Raw genomic sequence first — 26791 nt, forward strand, 5'->3', positions numbered from 1 at the left:
TCTAGCTAGGGCTGTTAAAAAACAGGTTAGAATAAAACCGTAAAAACCATTGATCAGCAGCCAGTTCATGTTCATTATCCCAACTAGTGCTGCTAATCCCAACCAACGCCGATGAGCTAGTTCAAAAATGGCCTATGGTTTACATGGTTTAGAATCGTCCTGAATTTGAATAGCCTAGTTCCAGATTTGTCCTAAGTCAAACACTCAAACTCATAGCTCTACCAATTTATAGAAAAAATATTACTACCTCCAATCCATAAGTGACTCAGTCTCACTCTCAGACTTCGTCCAACTTTATACTAACTTTGCACCAAGTCCAAGACATTTATTATGGATCAGAAGGTTCTTAAATATAAGAAGTCCTAACTTTTGTCCAAGTTAATAGAAAACTCTAAAGAAAATGAGCATACAATAAAGATTATAAACGACGGATTTAATAAAACTACTCCCTCCGATCCATAATAAGTGTGTACTAACTTTGTACTAACTTAGTACAAAGTTGTACTAGATCTAGACACTTACTATGGGTCGGAGGGAGTAATTTAGAGTTCTCGATGTTTTTATAAACTTGGTAAGGTTTAAGACTTGACACATCTCATATAAGAAAACAGAGAGAGTATTTCATATACTCCTTCCATTCTTAAATATAAGAAGTCCTAAATTTGTCCAATTTTATAGAAAACTCTTTAAAAAATAAGTATACAATGAAAATACACATGACAACAGATTTAAATAAACTAATTCAGAGTTCTAGATGTTTTTATAAAATCGCTCAAGCATAAGACTTGACACATCTCATATAAGAAAACAGAGGGAGTATTTCATTTACTCTCTCCATTTCTAATTAATTGGCGCCAACTGTTTTGTAAAAAAACTCCGGTAAATTTCTAGAATAAACCTGCAGTCCACGTTCTATTAGAACTTTTGCGAAAATCCCCCTATTGTTTTTTGAAATCAACACGCAATTCACGTTTAATTGAAGATGTGGACTGCATGTTTATTTTGAAAATTTACGAGTGGTTTTTTTGCAAAACAGCCGACGTCAATTAATTAGGAACGGAGGGAGTACTAATTATCCAAACAGGTCAACATGGACAGATAAATAGAAGTGGCACAAATCTTGATGTATTAGGTCACCCCAAATAAGCATTACATATGTGTTTAGATAAAAACCCTCCCAACAGAAACGGCCTTGCACATGGCTCTTTAGGGGCTAGAATTAATACCAACACAATATGTCAGGGCTAGAATAAATACGTTGATCCAATCTTACAAAAATTAACCTCAAATTGAGAGGCACTAGGAAGTACAAATATCACATCAAAATTGTACTTACAAGCTACAACATCAAGTACGCCATGCAAACGGAAAATTGAAACAATCAGAATCATGGCGTTAGTTTCTCCAAAGATTGTAATAGTTTCACAGAATTTCCCATATTCCTGGATAAGAATTGGAGTTCATCCTTGGCTTTTTGCTCGAAAAGATAGTTGTTAACTGCTCCGACATATTTGAATCTGGGTCCAAACAAGTGAGTAGCACAAGCTGCTTTAGAAGCGAGGAGCTTGCAATCACCTGTAACAACACAAAGATCTTGTTGTGATCACAATCCAGGGGCCTAAAAGATACCATGACAAGCAGTGGAAATAAGCATCTACAGAAAATGAGCTTAAGAGGAAGTTACAAATATCTGTGAATTTTCTACATCATATCATCTCCAGAAGGAAGCAGTCGAAGCACAAATGCAAAGATTTATTATTGGCAGCCGGGCTGTTTTAGTCTGTTTGGTTCACTGTAACTGTCCTCAACCTTTGGAAGAATCCATTTCAAAATACTCCCAACGTCCAATTGGGCATGGACGCGTTAAATAGGTGCTTAGATACAACCCTCCCAGTGTTCTCTATCTTAGTGTTTGTATCAAAAGAGTCATGATCTAATGGTCATTCCTTATAAGCTCTTTCTTAGATTTAATGTTCAGCGTGTTCGCAGACAGTTATTAGAGTAGTTGATATCTCTAAAAAAATCAAGGAAGAAAAGATTTCCACACAATTTCTACACGTTATGACCGATTTTATTTTCAGTTAATAATAACTACAGCCAGCTCTTTATCAGCAATGAAAATACCAGCCAAATTTAGCAGATTAAGCTTAGCTTGTGTGTTGTTGACTTGCTCCATACAGGAGAACCTCATGATGTGACAGTCATTTGAAGTAAAACCAAGGAATAGCGACAGCGCAAGGCATTGCGATGTCTGGTAGATAAAGTCTAACTGCTGCCTCAAAAATACTTTTACCAGCGCGGCAGTGAACTTTTTACTCGCGGCAAAAAAGAAAAATTAGTTCTCCGAACCAGCAGAAACTAATATTAAACTGGATAAGGGCAACCGCGTACAGGAATTATACACTTATCAGACTTCGACTGATAAGCAAACAAAGAAAGTAAATTTGAGTACCTGACACAATATGGAGTAGATACTGCGTTAGGTTAATGCCAATCTTGATGGCATTTACTATCTAACAAAAACAATCAAATGAAGGAAGGGGAGTACCATGTGATTTTATGTTAGCAATGCCTCAATTCAAGGGATAAGCATTTACCTTTCAAGGTTTCTGATGTATAGATGCTTTGGCTGAAATGATGATTCATCCACCATCTGCAGCGGAGCTTCCATGATTCTCTTTTATGTTGTTCAAAGAATACTGAAGACATGCTACTAAAAGCTGCAATTGCTGTATCTCCTTGAATGTTACAAGAAATACAATCCTCATAGTCAGCAGTCCGATGAGAAAAAAGTCGAAGGAAGCATGATACAAGCTCCTCCCAGATAAAAGGTTTCCCATTCACTGAATCCAAATGCAAAGCTATTGCCTCAAGCAGCTGGACGGAATTATAGTATCCTGGGGAAGGAACAACAGGGTAAAGAAAATGTACACTGCCAATTAGGCCATGACACCAGTACGAGAACGAAAAGCAGAACAATCAAATCATTAACAGTTGTTAAGTAGCATAGAGAAGCGATGTAATAAACTTCAGAAACGAGTCAAACCACCACTTGTACAGTTTTTTTCCCCTAATATCCAAAGTATCCACAAGGAAATATCAATCCCAGTGTTCTGATTTCATGATTACTAAAAGGCTTCATATAAAGATCACATTGGTTTAAATTTTACAATGTGCTCCAAAATACTACACCACGATCTTTTCCACTATCAGTAAAGATGGTATACAAATCATAAGGTCAGTAACGACATTTGCACTGATTACTTATAAAACTGTATGGGTTGGTTGAGACTAGAATACTCGGCATGCAACAAGCAAGAATTCCCCTGTTTAGTAAAAAAAGAAACTTGAATCTTGTCTAAAATATACTCTCCCTGTTTTGTAGTATTTGGCATCTTCTTTGGGAGTATTGTTTCACAATACTTAACCACTGAGGAGATGAAGAGTATAGTTATACAACATTTCCACTTCTCTACACCTAATTTAGTATCGCAAGCCTGCAAAAAGTGAGTATATTTGTAGCATGCCATTTTGTAGGGGTATGCACGGTCCCATGAAACCAGTCCAGTCTATTGCCCTGAACTCTCTGGAATGCCAAATAGTCACCCTTAACTCCTAAACCCTTCTTTCTGGGCCTTCGGATTGTCCAAACCAGTCCAAATAACAAACTAAATCAAAACCACCATAACTTCCCAATACCATTGCATCTACATGAACATGTTTCAATAATGTGGAAGGCAGATGTCGTCGAGTAATAACACATGGAATGACGCTTTCTTTTCTTTCCTCAATCTTCCATTTTATACATGTATTCCCCTTGACACTGGAGTCTCTCTACGATTTTTCCATGAGGTCTCGTCTAATGCTAAGAATTCTTAGGATTAGGCCAATTTGGACAAAATCCTTAGGAATCTAACATCTCTATTCATATCAAATGGATGCTACACATAGGAAAAAAAAATCTCAAGGTCTAAATCCAGTAAAAATATCTACAGTAAATCCTGCAAACCGAATGAGACCTAGTAGTTGAGGGGAAGTTTGGACCTGCGCCAAGCCCTTCTAAGAGTAGTACTATACTAACATAAAAGAAGGGAAAACCAACTACTGAACTAGAACGATGATTATATAGTAGAACGCTTCAGAAGGAATGTCTTCAGACAAAACCTTTTCTGTGCATTTCAATTAGCCTCTCAACCGAGTGACCACATGTAGGATCTCTCCGCAAAGCCTCCTCATAGCAACAAGAGATAGTTGATACTTGGTTTTGGTCAAAATACTCTAACAGTCTACCTCTCAATCTGCATTAAAAAACTAAACTTCAGCCACTTAGCTTACCAAATGCATCCTTTTTGGAAATCGATTTCGAAAAAGAAATCAACAGCTTGTTCTAATATGGACAAGGAAAAAAAAAGAATCTAGGGCAGTCAAAGAATGTTTTAGTAACATAAACGTGATGAGATTCAAGGAAACAGCTTGCTTTACATGACGACCAATAACATGATGTCTTGACAACCTGAAAGGAAGTGCCGTAGTTGAACTGCGGCAGGTCTCCTCAAGTTCAACAAGTGCATCTTTCAGTTTATCACCAAGCAGAAGAATCTACACCATAGCAAACGTAGACAACAAAATCATAGATCTAGATGATGAAACAAAATCTATACAAGTAAATAAATGTATAGCTATATCTATGCACTATTCAGGTTCCTACTGAACTCACATATGAAGGGTAATGCAAAACAATGGAGTACAGCCATGATTTTTTTGAAGAGGGGTCAATGAGAAAATCCACTACTATGGTCTGAACCAATGCCAGCAGCGCAATACAAGGTAAATAGCATAATAACTACTATGACATGATATATGCCCTTATGCCTTAGGCTAGTTGAGAGAGCACAAAGGCCTTGTTTAGCTCAAATGAATCTGATATGATGCAGGCCCAACTAGTAAACCCTTTGCATGATAAGAGAATAACGTTAGGGGCATTTATGTGCCAAACTATTTTCAGTCCCTAGATGCTACTGATGTTGGATACACTACTGGTGCTATGGTCATGAACTAGGTCTGGGTGCTGCATGCATGAAGAGCCTTGGAACTTCTCATTTGGAGGTCAACGTGTAGGTGCTCATATGCTATAGAGGGTCGAAGCAAGTAGATGCCTGTTTTCCGAATTCCATTGCAAAACAGTGCCTATTTGGCTAATTGCTGCTGAAGGGGGAAGCCCGTGAAAGATCAAGCCGAGCAATAAATCAAACCTCACCTTGAGGTTTGATCTATATCACAATCACTAAGGCAAATATCACTATTAATGATTATCATAATGAGATTGATCAAGAAGTACCTGTATTAATGGCAATAAGGCGGACATTACTGGCGGTGATGAATGAAGAGCCAATCTTAAACATTTTACTGCCTCTTCATAGCAGGAATTAGTTGTTGACTTGTACTTCCAGTACGAATCAAAGGAATCATTTGAGGTGTCAGGAGCACACTTTAGCCGTAACGGCAACAAGCTTTTTTCCAATCCTTCAATTTAAGTAGTAACATATCATGTGAATAAAGTGGAGCTACAAAACGAGCTTGGTTGAGATAACAAATAAAGTAACGCAAAGAATGCAATTGTTATTCAGCTTAATGCAGATAGTTGATCTGATGAGGGATGGAGATGAAGCTACAAATGCATGCAATACATTGCCAGCCAAGGATCAAGCATTGAAATGATAATTCAGATCCACACTCAGATAACAGAATAAGAAGGCTAAAACTTACTACCTCCTTCCCTAAATATGAGATGTTCTAGCTTTATCCAAAGTCAAACTTCTTCAAGTTTGACCAAGTTTATAGAAAAATGTACTAATATCTAAAGTATCAAATAAGTATACCATGGAGATATATAAAATGACGGATTTGATACAATTAATTTAGAGTTACAGATATTGGTACTCCCTCTGATCCAAATTAGTCGTCGCAGCTTTTTTTTCAAAATGAGCGAATCTACACACTGAAACGTGGCGTATCTAGATCAAATCTGACCAAATTAATTTGGACCGGAGGGGGTAGAATATTCCATAAACTTGTAAAGTTTGACTTATGACAAAGCTAGAACATCTTATATCTAGGAAAGAGGGAGTATCACGGCATTGCATGCTGAACAGGATGATCAAAGAACGAAATGATGTAGATGGTAAATCACATCAAACCACTGGTCATATGATGGCTATATGATGTTCCTGTAATATGATCACTCTGTAATTCTTCTATGGATGCCTAGAACTCTAAAACTACTGTAGTACTTGATAGAACGCTTGGAAAAATCAAAAGAACATCTTGAAGTAGAGGGAATGCCACTAACCGCATGTAGGGCTATCAGAAGTATTAAAAAATACGCTTCGGAAATCTGTATCAACCACTTCTTCGTTCACTTGTGATCCAACCGAATCATTTTCCTTAACAGGATGAAGAAAACCAGGTTTCTTGGAAATCTTCCATTTTTTGTCTATGTTCTCAATATTGATTGAACTTTGTGAAGAGCAAGAAGGTAAACTGGCATCATCAACATCAATGCTGCAATTGTCATTTGAACTATCCTGGAGACGATTTTCTCCAAAGCCATTAGACTCCACCGAAATCGTGCATGCTTCGTTATAGATATCAAACCCCTCAAGTTGCATATCTTTGGGCAAGCCAGAATACCATTTATCGTATGATATCAAGCCATGTATCAGATTCAGAGTTGGTTCTGTTTGTAGCCCATCCATAGCAATAAGACTGCAAAGAAAATCTCAGTTATTTTATCTCAGCAATGAGAAAACAAGCCATGTGGGGAACAGAAAGATTGAAACAGCAATATTAAAACAAGAAACTAGTTACCCAAGAGCTTCAGTATTTTGAGAAGTATTTCAGGCTTTCAGCTACCACACTTAAGACACTAACCTTTTTAAACAGTGTCCACATTTTCACAAATGTATAATTTTTAAGATCTGTAGATTCTTTTCTTTACAAAATTATTTTCCAAGATTGACACGTCTGAATACCACATATGTTTTCAACTCAAGCTTTGGTTCCTATGTGTCTTCTGTAGTTCTGTTAATGAAAAGTTGCCTACGGTCCTCAGGTAACTTAGTTTTTCTATGCCTGATATAACGTGGAAACAAAAATTTCTTTTGGGTGTTAGTCTGACAGGCTGACACTTGGCTTCATTACATAAATTAAAGAGACGAATGAATTAGGCTTCCAAGTAGTAACAACCAACAAGATACCATGGCTATAAGCCTATAAAAGATCAAGGTCTTCCGCGGAAAACCACAGATCAAAGTGCATAAAAGACACAACAAAAAAAAAACACTGACAGAGTGTGCAGGTGGCTCACCTTTTCGTCAAATTATATGCATCGCCGATCTTGCCTTGGGAGAGATGGAACATGGCCAATTCGAGTTTAACCAAGTGTTTCTGCCAAACAAATCAACAAGACTAATCAGACAGAAAGCAGCCATGATGATTTTCCATCTGTTAACATATATTATTGAAAAGGAATAAATCAGAGGTAACATAGAAGAAACCAGCACGCCATTAGAACTGAAGAATATGATGTTAACACTAACACATGATCTTATAATTCAGCTAACACCATGACCTTGGTAATGTAGAACCACATGACCTTATATAGTTATGATTCAATGTTTTTGATCCCCTGAATCCCTGTTTTGTGGTGATACACTGACAGCTTAAACTACAATAAACCATTGTTCAAGAAATCAGCCGATTAATCACTGATCGGCAGGCCACCATGCAGATTAACACTTATCGCCGCAGTTAATCGCCCAAGCCGATTAATCGGTCTGACAACCGATTAATCGGGATTAATCCGCCGGCCAGCCCCTGCTCGAAGCCTTGAAGAGCTTCACTGATGCCTTTGCTTCCTCCCAAGCTGCTGCTGCTCCCATCCGTTTCCACTGATGCCTTTGCTTCTCTTGATTTGTTTTAGATGGCTGCACCTACCCAAGGTTCTGATGCGGCAAGTAGCCCAATATATAATTATATATACTATATAGTATAATGGTTGAGCGATTAATGGTCGACCGATTAAACCGATTAATCGGTCCGATAACCGATTAATCACTAATCCCTACCCGACTGAGCAGTTACCGATTACCGATTTCTTGAACAATGCAATAAACCTAACAATATGAACAATAAGCTCCATATGTTATTTCAAAATCTACAGGCGGCGAGTCATGTCAAATTTAGAAATCCAAAAAACACAAGAAAATAGGAACAACAATAGAAAAACATAGGTAATGGTATATAACTCTATAGCCAAAACAATGGAAAAATATCAAAAGAAACATACTTCCAAAGAACCTAAAGATGAGCACTAAAATATGCTTTGATGCCCCGCTCCATGTTTACCCCCACCTTAAGTTCGCATTGTCCTACAAAAGGACCGCCCATGGTTTTACCAAATATCCACGGTGTTGAGCAAGTGCAAACCATCAGGGTAGCAGAAAAAGATTCATCAGAAGGCAGACCTCATCTCAGCATGGGCTGCGGGGCAATGGCTGCAGCCTGGTATGATTAAATGGTGCATGCCAGAAGCCCAGAAGGCTTCAATAATCTCTGCTTTAGTGACAAACCTGCCATATGTTCATTCTCACACACGCTGGCAGAAATTTTTTGTCCACCCAGAGAATCATAGCAAATGACTAAACAGTAATAATACCTATAGGATTTGGAATCTAATGTTGATCTCGGGAGACATTTTTGGTCCAAATCGACTATAAACAGCGCTTTTTGGTGACAATACAGATTATTACAAACCCTAGTTTTTATTTTCATGTGTTTCCTCACATCTGATTGTAACTTCCAGTTTTAACATTGCACATATTAGAATCAACCCATTAACGAATTTGAAATTGGATTAATCTTAAGGTTGCAAACATAATTAAGAACTTACTTTTGCACTAGTGGGCAACCAAATTAACCGCCGCATCCAAACATCGAAAACCTTTAGCGTCCTGAGGTAGTACCTGCTCCTGCCGCCCAGCTGAATGCCGCTGTCCTCAGCAAGCCGCCTATGGATCTCCATCGCATCCTTCAATCAAGCAAGTCGCCGTCATTAGAAAACACACAAACTCTAAAAAAAAACTATGTGGTGCTATACAAATTTCATCCTGTGTGTTCTTACCACGAAAATGCGGTGGGCTTCCCCAAAGGAGTCAGGCTGCAGGATTCCAGGTAGGAGCGCTGAGAAGACGCCAGCAGCATCATGCCACTTGTGTGCTCGAGCGAGATCATGGAGGAGATGGCCAAGGCGGCCTCGGTTGACCCACAGGGTGGGGGCATGCGCTACCTTGGGTCTTGAGTGGGGGTCAGGGTGCCGTCTCCTGACTACCTTCCCTACTGAATCCTTGCCGGCATCGACGTCAGGCTCACACTTTATGATGGTGGACGCAATCTTCGGCGTTAGGTCCAGCTCACCGTCTCGCTGGACCGTGAAGGATTGGGCCCTTGAATTGTCCGATTGGCTGGTTGTGGGCGAGAAAAGGGGCTGGGTTGAGGCTACCAGGGAAAGGTCACCGCGGCGCTTCTTGTGGGGTGGGGTGCGCAGGTTTTTCCATTCGGCATGGTTGCCTGACTCCGCGTCAGCGTCAGGATCACGCTTTATGGAGGTGGGCACAGTCTTCGGTGTTAGGGCCGGCTCACCGCCTCGCTTCACCGTGAAGGAATCGGTCCTCAAAGAGCCTGACGGAGTAGTTTGCGGAGTGAGAATCTGCTGGGTTGGGGTTATGGGAAGGCGGTCATGGTGGCGCTTCTCGTGGGGTGGTGGGCGCGGCGCATGAGCGGCGGCAGCTGCTGCGACGTCGGCTTCATGCTCTTTCTTGACGGGGGTGAAAGCTGATAAAGATGGCGAGGGCAGCGTCGGTCCAGCCATGACATGCGGCGGGGCACGGGCAGAGGACCCAGTAGGGAAAGGTAGGGCTACCTTGACTTTTGCCTCAGGTACGAATTGAGGAAGATTAAGGAGATGAAACGGGGAGCTAAAGGGCGGAATCCGTTCGTGGGGTGATGGGAGGAGAAACGGTCGGGAGCGAGAGAATCGAACGAGAGATCAACCTGCGGTGGCGGCGCTCGCGCGAGGAGGAAGACGAACTAGGGGGACTGGGGCTGTGGGGCGCTCGGCAGCGGGATGGGGAGGGAGGGGTGGCGGTGCTCGCGCGAGGAGGACGACGAGCTAGGGGGCTGGGGCGCTCGGCAGCGTGATGGGAAGGGACGGGTGGCGGCGCTCGCGCGAGGAGGAAGACGAGACACGGAGCGAAGGAGGCGGGGCGCTCGGCAGCGAGATGGGCCAGAGCCCAGAGGAGGGAGGGGTGCGAAGGAGGCCTGGCGGTTAACGAAGCGGCCGAAGCGGCCTTTTAGGGTATGTTTTTTTTTAATTAGAATTTGGTTCTGAGCCAATATTGCTCCTACCAAATCAGTGCCTCCGCCTGCAACCCGCTGCAACCGGTAGCTATTTACTCCCTCCATCCCATATTAAATGATTTTTATTACACGTTTTATTACACGTATTTAGATGTTTTTTAGTCATAGATAATTCATATTTGACCAAATTTGAGTCACTTGATATGGGACGGAGGGAGTATGTTTTGAAGATTGGCAGCTCAAACTAGCCCATGCTAGCACACGAGCTGCCCCTAGAGAGAGAATTGGGGTTTTGGGTTAGATCCCCTCGTCTCCCGTCGTCATCTTGGCGCGCTGTGAGGTTGGGGGAACCTTGTGTTCTCTTTTTTTTTTAAAAGTGTTAGTATTTTGAGTTGTGTGGTATTCATCGGCAACGCTATGGTGGAGGGTGCGATGCCGTCGAGAATAAAGTTAGTTCGGTTCTTTTTCTGTTGCAGCGATGTCTTATCTGTCATTGCCACAGACCAGAGAATTCTACTCACCGTATGTTCGATGTGTCAGATCTTGTGGATTTTGAATTTGTGTCCTCGCAGATCTGTTCATGTAGATTTGATGAGTTTTTGTCAGTGTGTCATGATGCTTTTCAAAGCTATGAACACGATGCTTTCAAAGGTATGGTCTTTTGTGGCTTTGAAATGCTTCTCTGGTGTTTTTGTGAAGACGCGGTTCGACAACCTGTACTTGTAGGAGATCATTCTGGCCCAAGTATGTTCAACGCTCATGGTTTCCTATCTTTTTGGATGAGTGACTCAAGGAGCTTTCTGAAACCTTTGGAGGTAGTCAACTTCGTGCAGAAGTACGAGTGGCAGTATTGCCGCTCATGTCTAATTGCAGTCTTTTTGCTAAAGCATCGACAGTATTTCATTTTGCAAAGATTAGTACCGTGAAGAAGATTTTTAGTTATAAGAGTTGCTTTGTAATTTCTTGGGTACATGATTTGAAGCACTGTAACTGTAATGATTATGGATTTTGAATAAAGTTATTGGTTATTCTCGAAAAAAACTATCCCATGCTATTTTTACTGATTTTGAAGCCTTGAGTGCTGAAAGCGTCCGCCACCAATCCCTCCTGTGATTTCACCCTTCTCTAGCCGGTTTACCTCGTACTTTTTTATTTCAGTTGTCCCCTCTCAATTGAATCAGCAAAAAAAATGTCAACATCTTGAAATTTAAGTTCAGGTGCGTTGGTAACCAAAAATACTTACCACGCCTGCCGATATTACTTTGTATTTTGTTTTCTTCAGTTTAGTTATGGGTTTAATGATGTGATATTCCTCTTGTTCGTAAAACAATGTTAATCTTGACAATTTGTTGCCTTATCATAGGATCTCTTGGTTAGGGTCAAATCAAACACAATTCTATTAAAAGTGTGGTATGTTAAATAGTTGTATTTGAAGATCTTCATGTCCAGGTTGACCTTTGAATTTGACCTTGCAACTTGTGTATTTCAAACACAAAATCTTGACATTGCTGCAACTCGTGTATCCTCATTGTATTTGAAGATCTTTGGTTAAACCGTTGTTGGATCCCCACTTTGTTCTCATCTCGTTGAGACCTTGTAGTTTCATCTACACCTGCAATTTCAGATTGGTTTTTCCATCATTCTTGCTTGTTATGGATTGTTAACATGGATTGGACTTCATGTTCAGGTTGACCTTTGGAGTTGGTTCAATGATTGCTGATGCGCATCGTCTTGAAAGCGGTGTAGTCGGGGTCGCGAGAGTGTTCACCACCAGACCGAGAGAGTAAATTTCAACCGAAAGATTGAGCCACCAAAGGGGCTATCACCTTGCGCAGACAGCGCGTGCTGCCCCAAGTATTGCCTTGATCATGTCGATTATGGGATCCTTCGGATGCCACGAGATGGAAGGTCTTATTGGTGTTAGCCACATAAGAACTGCATAATCACTCTTTTTGAGGTGGCAAGAGGGTGCAAGACTGAAGAACCATTGGAATGGCAATGGCCAATGGGTTCTAGTCACATATATATTGAGATAACTTCGTTTTTGTTCCTCTAAGAGAAAAGTTTTTTTTTCATCCCTTAACTTGTCAGAAAATTTGTTTTTCATCCCTAAGAAAATCATACGTTTTTCGTCCTCCAACTATCGCAATCGGACACTTTCGCTTTCTCAGTCAAACCGAAGCGTTTTCTTGGTTTAGATGGCCCGATTCACTTATAGGTTTGGGGGATTAGGATTCGGGGATTTGACAAAATTGGTTGGTTTTGAATGTGCGATTGTTGTTCAAAGTTCATAGAGCACCAATTTCGAGAAGATTTGACAACCCTCGTAAGTGAAAACAGCCACGTGGACAAGAAAGCCAATTTGGTTCAAGCCAAGGGACCGAAAGTGTTGGGTTTTAACAGTTGGAGGACGAAAAAAGTACGAATTTTTCCGAGAGACGAAAAAACAAACTTTACGAAAAGTTTAAGGACGAAAAAAAATACTTTTCTCAAATAATAAAGATGTCCATAAGCATTTTTGTGCTGGCGCTAGCTTTTGAATCTGACACAAAAGGTTGAGATGAGAACATACATATATAAATGGTTGATTGATGATTTTTTCTGATGAATTGATCGGTCAAGTATGAATTTACCAATTATTGCCACCGATTCAAAATAAGTGACACAATTTTGAATTAGGCTTCTTGGTTCAAAATTAAGACCGTTTTTTGATCGGAAGGAGTAAGTGTTAACTTTCGACCTCCATAGTGAATTACAAAATCGGTGATGGCCAGATTACGTAATAGCGCGATTGACTAGGCCATCGGGAGTACGCTTCGGGCCGAACAGCTAGATGTGCAGACTGTGGAGGACAGACAAGGCGAACGCAATCGGCTCAAAAAAGAAAAGAAAAAGAAGACAAGACGAACGCAATCTCGTGGAGATGAGAAGGAAACAAACCGATCGATCAATCGATTGCAATTCTCATATTGTAAAACAATTGACCGTTCATACGGGCCTGGGAGCAGCTCATATCGATGAAACTAATCCTTACGCATCATTAAACTAATCGATGGATAGTATGGGCTTGAAAGCTTCAGGGTGCACGCCGTAACAGAGGAGTCCAAGACGGGGCATGATTCAGCGTGCGGGCTGCCTTTTTTTTCTTTCTCTGCTTAAGGCTACAAAACGACTAGCGATACATGAGTGTGAGGGCCCCCAATTTTTCAGGGGTCCTGAGCAGTCGTTCACCAAATATAACTTGCACAAACAAATATGTATATACTTATTCGTTTTACAATCCAGAAAAGCTCTAGCATTCAACACAACTCAACTGAACTAAGCTCCATTCCGAGAGAACAAAAGAAGATACACATCACCCACATGAAAATCATGTGGTCTAGTTTTGATCTATAAAGTCCTTCAAGGGTTTTTGCAACTGTTTCATCACGGCCTCCCATCCAGCATGGGTCGGGTTCATGCCATCCCAGTAGAAAAATTTGTTGGACTTGTCACACACATTGTAGAGAAGCTCCGAAGACGCGCTTTGTTGTCCGCAGTAACCCTTCGAATCAAGACTCTCGCAGCATGGTGACAGCTTGCGCTTGAATTGCTTTGATAGCTCCGAGCCTTTATTATGAAGTTCAAGAACATATATAGTCAAATTCATGTATTAGAAATCTTACAATGTTGAGACTTTTGGATGCATGTACGTACCTTGAGCATTATTCACAATATTGGTGAAGGCAGCGTACAGGTCAATGATGTGCACATTTTTCTTTGTTGCCATCACTTGTTTCATGTTGTTGTTATGGACGGACGCGCCATAGTTTCCAAAAATATCGCACTCCGTGTAGTTGTTCGTTTGCGTTTTTGATGGCGTGCAGCCAACCGGGTGCAAATTGTTCACAAGAACCTTTTTGACCCCGAGTTTCTGCAACCGGTCCACATTGGCTGAAATCTCCATTGTCACCTTCCCAATATAAGCGTTGATCTACACACGTCCATATAAAGTTAGAAAAATAAGTCAGAAAAAAAATGTTCAAAGTGTATTACGGTGCAATTGTGCTGCTACTCACGTCGTTTATGGAACTTCGGCCAGTGACACCCGGGCTAGCGTAGTCATTGCCAGAGATGGCCACAAGTGCAATTGAGTTACTAAAGATCGGCCCATTGATCTAGAAGCAGGTGTGTAGCTAAAGAATGAGATCACAAATATACACTTACCAATAAAATCTGACTGAATTTTGTAGTTGGAGAAACGGCCGGATGGAGTATTTGGTCGCGGAAACCCATGGGCATCGACGTACGAGGAGCCGTAGGGGTAGGCCCATTGCCGCGAGAACTCGGTGACAGGATCTGTCAAAGGGAGGTTACCGTTGTCGGTAAAGTCGTCTCCGAAGACGAACAGGCTCTTGTTTGACCATTTCTTCTGATGGCCGGCAGGCGTGCCCCGGGCCTCCACACGGCTGGCATCTAGAACAAAGAGGAGGAGGACGAGCACGAGGAAGGCCGTAAGAAGCTTCATGGCTGGCTCTCGTCCGTCGAACTGTTCTCTTGTTGTGTAGTCGCTGGTCTGAGGATCGTACGTCAAACTGCTGCCCGAAGGAAAAAGATCGAAACACAAGGCTCGATCTGTGTCGCTGGAACTGAAGAAAGCCTTACTGGTTGTGTCTACGATGCACACCGTGGCCTCCTAAATTTATACTCGTAGTACCGTAGAACCAACGGTGGCTTAGCTCTAGGGAAACAAGTCGTAGTCGGACTTGTGGGCTTTGATCGATCGGACTCGGACTTGTGGCCTTGTGGGTTCTGATCGGACTCGGACTCGCCCTAATGGCCTACACCGCTAGTCCGAACGGTCTTGTTGGGCCTCCCCGGTCTGTTTGACTCCCTTTGCTCGTCCCGGCCCATTTCATCTTCTGAAGCCTCGTCATTGTTTAGTTGAAGCAGAGGATCGTCCAAAAAAAAGAAAAAAAGTCGAAGCAGAGGAGTAGAGGAGGTCGTTCTCGACACAACTGAGCTATACCCGGGCATAGGTGGCCCGGCCCGAAGCCCGACGTCCCGGGCCGGACTCGGACCTCACTTTCCAATCAAGCCCGTCCTGAAAGCCCGAAATGACTAAAACACGGTTATTTTTTTTAAAAAATAGATTAAAAAATCATTTATTTATTCTGAAAATAAAATTTTAATGCTTAAATGGCCTATTTTTGGGGTTTCGGGCCGGGCTCGAGCTTCAGGTCTGACCGTCAGGCTTTTATGAAGCCCGGCCAGGCCCGAGATTTGCCCAAGTATAGACTGAGCCAAGTTGCTCTAGGATTTGAAAAATTGGGGGGGGGGGGGGGGTGGGGTAGTGTATAGTTTGTGTTTTCATCTCTGTTATTGGTTGTAAATACATATTTTTGATTATTCCTCCATCCAACAAAAAATGTCTTAAGTTTGTCAAAATTTATATGTATTTAGACATGACTTAGTGAATAGATGTATTCAAATTTGATCAAAGTCGAGACATCCTTTGTTGAACCAACGGAGTACATTTTTATCTCTCGCAAAAATTATGTAATGCTCCCTCCATTCGAAATATAAAATGTATATTGCAGCTTTATTCTAAAGTCAATTTTCTTAAAATTTTACCGTGTTTATAGAAAAATTACCAACATATATAACTCTTAAGTTATTTTGATTAAATCAATCATGATATATATTTTCATAGTATACTTATTTGATATCGTAAATATTATTGTAGTATATTTTCTGCAAAATTAATCAAATTTGATTTTTTTACTTGAGATTTTTCTGAGGGAAATTTTACTTGAGATAGCACGTCATATATTATTAAAGGGTAGTAATATGTATCCGATGTATCTACTCCCTCCAATTGGTATTACTTGTCTCGAATTTGCCCAAATACGGATGTATTTATGTGTAAAAATCGTCTAGGTACATGTAATATTTTGACAAGTAATTCCGGTCAGAGGTGTGTTAGATTGTGTTCGTGTGTTTTAACTTTGTTTGACGGCCGATCGATTCAAGCCTTTCATCGGTTGACTGGTCACTTGCCATTGTGGGTTGCCTAGTGGGCTGGCCCGTTCAGCAATTGGATGAATCGGGTGTTTTCAGATTTTGGCATCGAGCTGTAGCTGTGCATTTGTGCCAACGGCCGGTACTAATCACTGGTATTTGTATTAGGTACAGGCGTACAGCTGCAAATCCATGACGAACCATAGGTGGAGTGATCAAGAGCGCGGAATAAGGTAGCCAGGGCTGGAAAGACGATGGACATATGCCTAATTGATTAGAGAAACAAAGCTGGGGAAAGGAATGGAACAATCTTTAAATAAGACCTCTCCATCAAGTGATCCTCCGACAAATTGACAAGCACGCAGATGCCAGCGCGCCGATGCTCTCATGCCAAGTCACGTAGATACCAAAAGCACGGGCAGCTTATATATATGCCCATCAGCCAAGGCATGTTTGCCGCTTGTGTGGAAACCGCAGGGCGATCATACCACTGAAACCTCCACTCCAGCTCCAATGGCGCCGCCAGGCACCACCCTGTCGCGCGAGTCCGACACCGATGTCCAAGTCACGCGCATATCGACGGAGTTCCAGCTGAAGCAGTCCCTCCTGCTGCTGGCCACCCTGGTGGCGACGGTGACCTACGCGGCGGGGCTGAACCTGCCGGGGGGAGCGTGGCCGGAGGACACGCCGGGCGGCGCGCTCGCTGGCGACCCCATCCTCCGGGAGACCCACTACCACCGCTACATCGCCTTCTACTACTGCAACGCCACCGCCTTCGCCGCTTCGCTCGTCGTCTGCCTCCAACTGCTGGTACTCCCTGAGACGACCGACCGCCAACTGCACCTGCACCTGTTGCGTGCCGTCATGGTGCTCGACCTGTTCGGCCTCATGGGGGCCTACGTTGCCGGGAGCAGCCGCGACAGGTTCACCACCATTTGCGCCTCCGTGCTCGTGTTCTCCGTCTTCGCCTACGTGGCCATCGCCTTCCTCCTCTACATTGCCCCGAGGCCAGGCCAAGAAGTGCCCGCCGACCAGCGCGAGAAAGAGCACGAGATCCTCATGGTGCTCGCCATCTTTGCGGCCACCATAGCCTACGTGGCCGGGCTCAACCCGCCCGGCGGCTTCTGGAACAGCACCCGGGACGGGCACACTGCCGGCGACCCGGTGCTGCTGGACCACCACCGCCGCCGCTACCACGCCTTCTTCTTCTTCAACACCACCGCCTTCGTCGCCTCCCTCTTCGCCATCTTGCTCATCGTCCACCATAAGAAGCTCAACATCAGCCGGAACTGGACCTTGAGGTTCGGTGGTCTGTATGTATGCACCCTCGTGGCCCTCTTGGGCCTCGGGGGTGCATACGCCGTCGGGGGCTGCAGGGACCCTCGAAACACCGCCGCTGTGTTCGGCCTAGGTGTGCTGGTTCTCGTCTACATTGTCCTCCAGCGAGGTATTGTGGCTGTTGCCAAAGCCATCAAACGTTCCAAGATTACTCTCGCATGCAAGGAGCGCCTCTGTTGTAAAGTACTCACAGGATGTTTCCAGAGTATAAGCAACTTCTTCACTCGTACCAGGTATGCAATTGGCACCTTTTTACTTCCCCCTTAGCAAATCACTGGCATATACTCCCCACGTCTCATATTAAATGACTCAAATTTATCCAAATATGGATGCATCTATGTCTAAAATACATCAAGATACATGTAATAGAAAGTCACTTAATATGGGACGGAGGGAGCAGTACATAATTCAGTACCAGGTTGGAATTGTCCCTCTTTTTTTTTCAGAACTCGCTGGTTATCATATCGCCACAAGATTTTGGTTTTCTGTATATATGATGACTTTCTGTCTTAATCCAACGGGCATCCACTGAGATTTAATCATTTTGCTTAAATATCTCTGACGCATGAGACATAGCCACACTCATACTTTGTATGCTGACATATAAACAGGCCCGGTGAGTCTAGGAGTACATATACCATTAGTGTGGAGTTCCACTCACTTAGATGGATATACCCCAGGGTCCCCAAGAAAACTTTAGGTTCTACCGGTACACAACCTAGAGACCAGCCTGACGCGTCATCGAGTCCTACTTGGAGACTAGGATGAAACCGCCATACAACGGATATAAACATGAGTCCAAGGGTCTGTAAGAGGAGGGGCAATTGGAGAACCAGGGAAGTCTACTGTTGCACAAATCTTAGCCCGCTAAGTTCCCCTAACTCACTCGATACCCGTATTATAAACAGTTGTACTATTGTGTAACATAACGAAGTCCGGATTATGGTTGTCAGTTGTCACCAATCCTTGGAGGCCTGAAACCTGGGTAAATCCAAATGTTTGATCCATCGGTAAACCACGTAGAAAGAGTGTACTATTACAAGGTGAGGAAGAAAGCGACCCATATACCAAGAGGCATCCCAAAGAATCCCCCACATTAAACTGAAAACGGGGTGCCTAAGAGATGGTGGAAGCGCCATCATTAGCATGCACCTCAGAACCAGGCGATGCAATCTTAGTTATTTAAGGATGCATTTTTTTTGCACCAAATTTAGGGATGCAATTGCATCCACTAGTTTGTAGAGATAAACATGTCTAAACACAATATTCAAATATGTATAGTAACCTCACTCTAGCTGAAGATATCTATACAGCTAAAAAATCTTGATCTGTATGGCTTTTGCATATATCCTTTCATTTGCATGACACCATGATTCTATTTTTCTTATTAAAAAATCTGTTGTTTTTAATATATACTAGCAATGTGGACATGTGGTAGTGTTCTTTCATATAGTTTTATTTCAGAAAGAATTACTCTAGGCTGCAATTTAACTCTATCTATGCAATTACGAGGGACAGACCATATGATGAAATTTTGGAAAAGGCTCGAGATTTTATTCAGCTGCTTGCCGTACTTGCGGCATCCATAGCTTACCAAGCAGGACTAGATCCACCAGGTGGTCTTTGGTCGGACAATGGGGATGGCCATGCTATCGGAGAGCCGATACTCTTGACAACACACCCCGCGCGGTACATGGTGTTCTTCTACTGTAACTCCGCTGCTTTTGTGGCATCATTAGCCATCATCGTGATGTTACAAAGTGCATCTCTAGTTAGGCGTCATGTGCTAGAGGCAGCCATGATACTAGATCTGTTCAGCCTCATAGGCGCCTACGCTGCTGGGAGTTGCCGGGACATAAGCACCTCCATTTACATCGTCGCCGTGGCCGGCGCCGTCCTTATCTACGTGGTGATCCACATCATCTTCACACTAGACCCGGGCAACATAGATGATGTCAAGTTGGAGAAGTACCGTCAGGTGTTGCTGCTCCTTGCAATCTTGGCCGCGACGCTCACCTACCAAGCTGGCTTGACCCCGCCGGGTGGGTTCTGGGAAATGGATGACAAGCAGGCTGGGCACAGCGCGGGCTACCCTGTCTTCCAAGACAATTATCCTCGACGTTACAAGGCATTTTTCTACTGCAATGCAGCGAGCTTCATGGCGTCTGTGGCTCTCATCATTCTCCTTGTGAACCCAAGCATGTACAGGCCTGGCATACGGTGTCATGCGCTCTATGTGTGCATGGTGGCCGGCATGTTTGGTCTCATGGGTGCCTACACTGCGGGAAGCTCCCTGCATCTACGAGCCACCATCTTTGTGTTTGTATTGGTCGTTGTGGTGTTTACAGTAGTAGTCTATCTTGGAGTCACCAAAGGGAAGCCCAGGAACAATGCACAAGAACAAGATGGGTCTGCAGCAGCAGGGGCCGGGCAAGAAGAGAAAAAGGAAGCGTCTATGCCCATGTACCTCATGTTGCTAGGCATATTGGCTGCGAGCGTGACCTACCTGACGGGCCTGAAACCACCCGGTGGCCTGTGGAAGAATGACGACAGTGGACACTCCGCTGGCAGCCCCATCCTCTATGACATTGACAAGCGGAGATACAATGCTTTCTTCTACAGCAACTCCACTTCCTTCATGGCGTCCATCATCGTCATCGCCTTCCTGCTCCCAAGGATGGTGTGTCAGAAAACAGATTTGGTGTGTCAGAAAACAGACTTTCCCCTCTGGCCAATGCACACTGCCATGTTGCTGGACATGCTCGCCTTGCTCGGAGCCTACGCGGCAGGCAGCGCCCGAGAGTGGGAAACATCCAGGAATGTCATTCTGATGCTCTTCCCCATGCTGTTTTTCGTAGTGATCGTGTTCCTTCTCAAGAAAGATAAAGATGAGCCTCAGCATCTTGATATAGAGGAGATATAGAGGACGAATAGCTCATTATGGTGTGATGAGTGTGACGGACGGTGGTAGGCAAATCACCCATCACCAGTTTTTAAATCAATCAGGATTGCCTAGTTCAAATAAGTTTAAGAGTGGTCTAGTGAAGAGTGTCTCGTATGGCAATCTTGTAACTAGGAGTTATGAGTCCATGTTTCAAAGAAAAGTCACCACTCCACACGGAAAGCTGTGGCTCAGTCATTTGTTTGCTTTCAGTTTTTTTTTCCGAATTATGAATCCTGTGTGTGTTCATATATGGAGGTTGTTTGCTCTCATATGTAAATGATATTGATGGGATGTACAAGTACAAATCCTCTGCAAAAAGAGTCATCCCCTATTTTAGCATTGCCAACAATTCAAGGAGAATCGCTTTTGCACAATATCCATTTAAGAGACTCTAAACTGTTATTTGTGTTGTATATGTCTATCTCTACTACTTATAACGGAGCAAACTTTTCTTTTCAACATCCACACCAACACCACTAAATGTACACGAACTGTTAACAGCCACGCAGTCAGACACACTAATCACAATCTATTTTTTAATTATGTGGCTTAGCTATTATCAAACTCGTACTGACAGTCTGACTGGCAGAGGATAAGCACAATACCTCCCTCCCACGAAAAAAAGACGAACCCCATACACCCGTGGGTCCTGCCACCAGACCGCCGCCAACATCTCCAGCGTGACATCTTAGCCCCGCCGCCGCACAGAGCCACAGACCGTCCCTGCCTCCGCCCATCCCGCCACTGCCCACCACCGCATAGAAAACCACTTCCGAACACATTTTTACTAGCTTCTAACAACTTCAATTTGCAAGACACTAGCAAGCTGCCCGTGCACTGCTATGGAACACCTTACATTATTCTGCTTTAATAGTCTGGTTGATGGGGAATTGGGGATTGAAGAATGGAGGCGGCAACTGCGGGTTGATTATTTGGGGAGGAGGCCGGCAGAAGGAAGACGATACTGGTGGAGATTGGAGTTTGAAGCGATAGAAGAACGTGAGGTCACTGTGATATCGACGGGCCCATTTGTCAGTTGTCAATGCTTAGGAAGAAGATGCATGGGAGGCAAATTGATGACCACCAAGTGGAAACTTTATAAGTAGGAAAGATAATCGCAAAGAGCCACTCTTCTGTGTCAGAGTTCATTCATTTTGGATTGAAGTAACACCGCTTTATTGTAGGAACAAAAGCAGGGTTTTTTTAATCATTGAAAGTAATTTATTAAGTAGATTATCTTGTTGATCTGTTCTTTTTCCTCTTTTTGAAAGACTCCAGGTTTTCCTGCTTGTAGCTTATCCAGTTGCTCCGTTCCTTTTCCTCTCCTGAAAGACTCCAGGTACTCTGCTTAGTCTCTTAATGCTGTTTTCTCTAGGTGTTGTTGATGGAAAGCTGCTGACCAATTATGCTCATATTTTTTTTATCTCCTCACAAGGTTGCAGGTGAGTTCTTTTAATTCCCTGGATATCCTTAGAATGCCTTGTGTCTCTTATGTACTCTATCTTACGCTGCTTGTTTCCTACAGAATTGAACTCTTGCTACGCCTTGTAGCATTTCCCAAGACAGCCTCACTTCGTGAAGGATGCAAAAATGAAGAAATGAGACCATGGAAAGCCAATATGGTATATGTCATGATTTGGCAGAAGATGTGGTGGTTAGTGGAGATATACGAAATGAGAATATGCTGCTTTCTTCAAAGTAATATTTTGCGGGTTGTTGATGCGATGTCTCTTGAAATGAACAAATTGACCTGGGCACTTCTCATGACTCAGCTTTCAGGTAAATCATTTTCTATGACTGCCACTGCCACTGCAGGTCAGTTAGCTTTTTAATGCCTCTGCCATGTTTCCTTCTGAAAATGTTGTTTGCATCCGAGAAAAATATGTGCATCCCTTTAGCTTTAACGATCAAACTAGACCCGAACTCTGATTTGGCACCTGTTCAGGCTTTTATACTCCCTTCGTCCCAAATTAACTGACGTGGATTTGTATAGACTCTTATACAAATCCACGTCAGTTAATTCGGGACGGAGGGAGTATATTGTATTGTAGAGATGATTTGGGGCTCTATAATTTCTGCTTAGGGTTGCACTCTGTTCAGGCTTTTCATAAAGGGATATGGATTCCTTATACATATGGGATACCTCTAAAATAGAAAAGCACCTTAAATCATGGACAATCAAGGATCCATGTAAATCAATCAAACTCTTTCACATTTACTCCCTCCGTTCCATAATTCTTGTCTCAAATTTGCCCAAAAATGGATGCATCTATTCATTCATAAGAAGCGTGTAGATACATGTAATATTCTGACAAGAATTATGGAACGGAGGAATACTCTCTAGCTTGGTAGACAAATGTAATTCTTGGGGAAACCCAACTGTAATCATGTACAGTCTTTTATTATTATCTATATATATACAATAGCAAAAGATGGCAAACTATCTAAAATCAGTTTTTTGCCAGCAGTCAGCAATGTGAGATTTTCTTTATTGATTTCGAGATCTGTCTTTTTGGTGGTATCTGTTTTTTTTTTCTCTTGAAAGGAGGATGTTGTGGGAGACTTTGTCAAGTGCGATTTTTTTATTGATCTGGAGATGAGTTTTCTTGTGGGATCTGAGATTTTTAAGCATCCATTTGGAGATAATATTTTTGCAGATTAGTTTTTTTTTATCGAGAGGAGCTTGTTGTGGTTGTCTTTTTTTCACTTGGTCAATACCTACCATGAGGCTGTAGGAATACCATATGTACCAAAAGAGTGCAAGAGTTTGTTTTTTTAAAGTTACAAGAGGTTTTTTTAATTGTGAGAGTAGCTTTTTATTGTTCATACCATGGCCGATGGGAGCCAAATCGGCAAGCTTCTAATGTACGTACCACCAGAGACAAATCATATGTAAAACTGGTGCAGATTTATTTATTTATTTGGGTGTGAGGGTACCGGAGAGGTTGTACCATGATGAATGAATATACGACAGACACATGCATGTACGGAAAAGTACATGTTTTGTGAATTCGTATAGATTCTTATACAAATCCACGTCACTTATTTCGGGACGGAGGGAGTATATGTTTTCACTAATTATTTTATTCAATTAGGATTTTTCAAAAAACACGTGCATTGCATGTGCTCGATTACTAGTACATAGTAATGCTTGAAATACTGGGGAAACTTAAATGAATGTCATGAGTCCAAAGGGCATAAGCTCTATGGCTCTATATAGTGATAGTTCTCTATATAGTGTTAGTACATGTTAACATGTATAGTGTTCTTTGTGAGGAAACAATCAAATACAAAAGAGAAAAGTGTATTTTTGATCCTTCAATTGGCAGCAAAGTATAGAAATGGTCCCTCAACTCAAAATCCTATGCATTTGGTCCCTCAATTGGCAAAACCGGATACTTCTAGTCCCTCTACCGGTTTTGGACGGTTTTGATTGGTTTTGACTTCGCTAGTGTGGTTTTTCCTAAGAATTTTTGACGAGTATCCGGTTTTGCCAATTGAGGGACCATTTCTAAACTTTGCTGCCAGTTGAGGGATCAAAAATATACTTTTCTCAATACAAAAATAAAAATTAAGGTTGGTTTGATGTTGAAGCATACATGGTTACCACTTCATCTTTCCAGTCTACGAGTTTAATGTCAGTTCTCTAAATTTTCTTTTGCCAGATTTAAAAGTACCACATGCAAAACTGTAGCTCGTCTGATGTAAAAGCTGCAAGCCTGATGTAAAATATACTAGAACCTGTAACAAATAAGATTATGATGCAGTTGAGAAATTAGAATTTCATGCATTTCCTGAAGGAAAAAGGATAAACCGGATCATTATCAAAATGAACTAAATGCAGAAGTGTGTTATCCTTAAGCAGAGCCACCTGTACCTCAACTAACAGTACCATGAGAAGGGTTGTTCAATGACCAGAAAATTTGTTACACTGTCTCTATGTTGAAATTGTTTAAGGCCCAGTGAATGTGCAGAGACTAATTATCATTAACATGTTTATCCTTATGTTACACACAAAATGAATGTTTTCTTATTTCACCAAAAAGGTTAATACTTTAATACCAAGGAGCAAAACAAAGCGGAAATGGTGCTAACACTAAGTTGATATCACAGAGAATGCAGCAGCGAGTAAATAAAAGAAAAAAATGTACTGTACAAGTAAGCACAGAAAACGAACCATTTTAGGAGAAGATTTGACATTGTCTCGAGCAGTGACTTGAGCAGAATATAGTGATCTGACTGGTAAGTTCTCGAGTTGGAAGGCTCGCCTGACATACGAGGAACCGCATTGTTCGCTTCTCTTCGGACTGGGCCAGTATGGGAATACTCTGATGCATACCCTTGGCAAAGTTGTCTCCCGAAGAGCTCAGATCCGAATAGCCGTCACTGGAGTAGAAATTCTGCTGCTGCCCGGGCATATTGGCGCAACGGTACAGGGGAACGTCCGTGCGGCGGGGCGAGGAGTCCACGGCTGTGGAGCGCCGTGCCATGGCCCTGCCACATCTGAACCAACCATCAGCACCACGCATCAGAGACGGGAAAACGGCTCTGCGACAGGTTAATCAGCTAGGGTTCCGGAAGCACGGCGAGGCCCACTCACCTCCCGCACCCCACTTGAGCGAGTCTCGATCTAACCCCTCGGCGAACATCATCTACGGGCATGCAACAAATCCCAACTCTGGAAGCAGAAAAAATCAGGAGAAAAAACCAAGCAGATTAGAGCCAGCCACAGCAAATGCAGGCAGGCGACGGATCACGCGCCCGTAAATCCCGGCAAAAATCCTAAAAAATGCAGATAGATTTCGAAGGTTTTGGGAGGCGAATCGGCAGGCGAAAAGGGAGAAGAAACTGCTTACTTCGGTAGCCAAAGCCAAACCAGCGGGCGGATTTGGCGCTGGGCGTGACGCGGTTTGAATTCGTTCAAAAAATAAACCGACACGAACAATCCTTGGGCAGCAGCGATAGGAGAGAGCGATAGCGATGGGAGCGTCAAGCAGAACCGAGTTGGAAAGGGACAATGCGTTTTTTTTTCCCGCAAGGGAGAACGAGTTTATTAGCCTATGTTTACTGTTTGGAAGGGCGAAAAACAGGAGAACCCATTCTTTGTTTCGGAAAAAAATCGTGACGGCAGGGTTTGCCGCTAAGCACCTCCTGCGTGCCTCCAACTCGAACCACTCAAATATCAAAACACTAGCGACTATTCTAAATCATGTCTCCCATTTGGCATCTGGCATGGTTGATTTTTAGTTTTTTTTGGGCCGCTGGCACAAAACTAATTTTTGGGATCCGCCGTTTTCTAGCCGCGCCCCCTAATATTAAATTCCAAGCAAATCTAAATTTGGCACATTTCATCAAACTTGGCGAAATTTATAAAAAAGAAAAACCTAAAACCCTAGTCGTCGTTCAGATAGGCGTCGAAAGTCAAAGTCGTCGTCGTCGTCGTTCAGACTGTCGGCTATACACATGCCTGACGGAACACTCGGGTATTAGGGTAATGGCCGACTAAACATGGCCGAGTGGAGATAGCCGAGTGGGCACTGTCGGTCATTACAATATTCGAGAGTTATCATACATACCCGACGGTAGTTCAGCCCTCGGGAAAGATTAGGATCCTAGTAGTGTCTTCCTCATCGTCGATGTCGAGGACGATGACGCTTGGCTTCTTCTTCGCCACCTTCTCCTTCGTGGCCTTCTCCTTTGTCGTTGCTGTCGAGGACGAAGACCGGCGAGAAGAATGGCGAGCACCGCCGGGGGAGGGACTGTTTTTTATAGTCGGGGAATGCGGATCGACGGCGGTGTGAACACAACGAGATTTGTATTGGGACTGGCAACCGGCGGGCTTTGACCCGACAAACCGCCATTAATCGCCTCGATAGCCGAGGAGAAACTGGTGAGAGCGATGATAGCTAGGGAATGCGGATCGGCGGACGGTGTGAACAAGGCGAGATTGGCATTGGGAATGTGCAGGGGCGCAACCACGTGGCAACCGACAGGCTTTGACCCGGCGAACCGCCATTAATCGTCTCGATAGCCGAGGAGAAGCCGGTAAGAAACCGGTGAGGGCGATTAATGGTCGCTAACAGGACAGGCCCC

General features: G+C 43.0%; 3 protein-coding genes across 9 annotated transcripts; 1 reads left to right on the top strand and 2 right to left on the bottom strand.

Moving 5' to 3' along the window:
* Window positions 1–1099: 1099 nt before the first annotated feature.
* Window positions 1100–10135, bottom strand: LOC100824956. Of its 2 annotated transcripts, XM_024457140.1 has the most exons (10): window positions 9182–10135; window positions 9024–9088; window positions 8413–8479; window positions 7367–7446; window positions 6350–6765; window positions 5339–5523; window positions 4514–4599; window positions 4165–4298; window positions 2598–2897; window positions 1100–1575 (listed from the first exon to the last, which is right to left on the bottom strand). In XM_024457140.1, the coding sequence occupies exons 1-10, from the start codon at window positions 9926–9928 to the stop codon at window positions 1388–1390; spliced, it is 2268 nt and encodes a 755-aa protein (XP_024312908.1). In that variant the 5' UTR covers window positions 9929–10135; the 3' UTR covers window positions 1100–1387. The 2 variants fall into 2 exon arrangements, with proteins under 2 accessions (XP_024312908.1, XP_003560859.1); XM_003560811.4 differs by lacking the exon at window positions 8413–8479 and having other exon boundaries at window positions 8951–9088.
* Window positions 10136–13639: 3504 nt separating this feature from the next.
* LOC100825258 (GDSL esterase/lipase At5g03610) lies at window positions 13640–25850 on the bottom strand. Of its 6 annotated transcripts, XR_002962441.1 has the most exons (5): window positions 25555–25850; window positions 25299–25376; window positions 24876–25201; window positions 14113–14389; window positions 13640–14025 (listed from the first exon to the last, which is right to left on the bottom strand). XR_002962441.1 is itself a non-coding variant. In XM_024457814.1 (4 exons), the coding sequence occupies exons 1-4, from the start codon at window positions 14727–14729 to the stop codon at window positions 13796–13798; spliced, it is 648 nt and encodes a 215-aa protein (XP_024313582.1). In that variant the 5' UTR covers window positions 14730–15727; the 3' UTR covers window positions 13640–13795. The 6 variants fall into 6 exon arrangements, 2 of the variants coding, with proteins under 2 accessions (XP_024313582.1, XP_014753240.1); XM_024457814.1 differs by lacking the exons at window positions 24876–25201; window positions 25299–25376; window positions 25555–25850 and adding exons at window positions 14475–14508; window positions 14623–15727; XR_002962443.1 differs by lacking the exons at window positions 13640–14025; window positions 14113–14389 and adding an exon at window positions 17989–18735.
* Window positions 16863–21058, top strand: LOC100825564. The gene is made up of 2 exons (XM_014897753.2): window positions 16863–17987; window positions 19273–21058. The coding sequence occupies exons 1-2, from the start codon at window positions 16930–16932 to the stop codon at window positions 20675–20677; spliced, it is 2463 nt and encodes an 820-aa protein (XP_014753239.2). The 5' UTR covers window positions 16863–16929; the 3' UTR covers window positions 20678–21058.
* Window positions 25851–26791: the final 941 nt, after the last annotated feature.

Source organism: Brachypodium distachyon, chromosome 1 (genome assembly GCF_000005505.3).
Source record: "Brachypodium distachyon strain Bd21 chromosome 1, Brachypodium_distachyon_v3.0, whole genome shotgun sequence".
Lineage (NCBI taxonomy): Eukaryota > Viridiplantae > Streptophyta > Magnoliopsida > Poales > Poaceae > Brachypodium > Brachypodium distachyon.

Coding starts and splice junctions, on each gene's coding strand:
- LOC100825258 (XM_024457814.1), bottom strand. CDS start 14,729: ATGGGCCTACCCCTACGGCTCCTCGTACGTCGATGCCCATGGGTTTCC. Junction 14,390..14,474: donor GCCGAAGTTCCATAAACGAC/GTGAGTAGCAGC, acceptor GGACGTGTGTAG/ATCAACGCTTATATTGGGAA. Junction 14,026..14,112: donor TATTGTGAATAATGCTCAAG/GTACGTACATGC, acceptor TTCATAATAAAG/GCTCGGAGCTATCAAAGCAA.
- LOC100824956 (XM_003560811.4), bottom strand. CDS start 9,928: ATGGCTGGACCGACGCTGCCCTCGCCATCTTTATCAGCTTTCACCCCC. Junction 9,089..9,181: donor AAGCCCACCGCATTTTCGTG/GTAAGAACACAC, acceptor GCTTGATTGAAG/GATGCGATGGAGATCCATAG. Junction 4,600..5,338: donor CCTTATTGCCATTAATACAG/GTACTTCTTGAT, acceptor GCTATGGTGTAG/ATTCTTCTGCTTGGTGATAA.
- LOC100825564 (XM_014897753.2), top strand. CDS start 16,930: ATGGCGCCGCCAGGCACCACCCTGTCGCGCGAGTCCGACACCGATGTC. Junction 17,988..19,272: donor AACTTCTTCACTCGTACCAG/GTATGCAATTGG, acceptor TACGAGGGACAG/ACCATATGATGAAATTTTGG.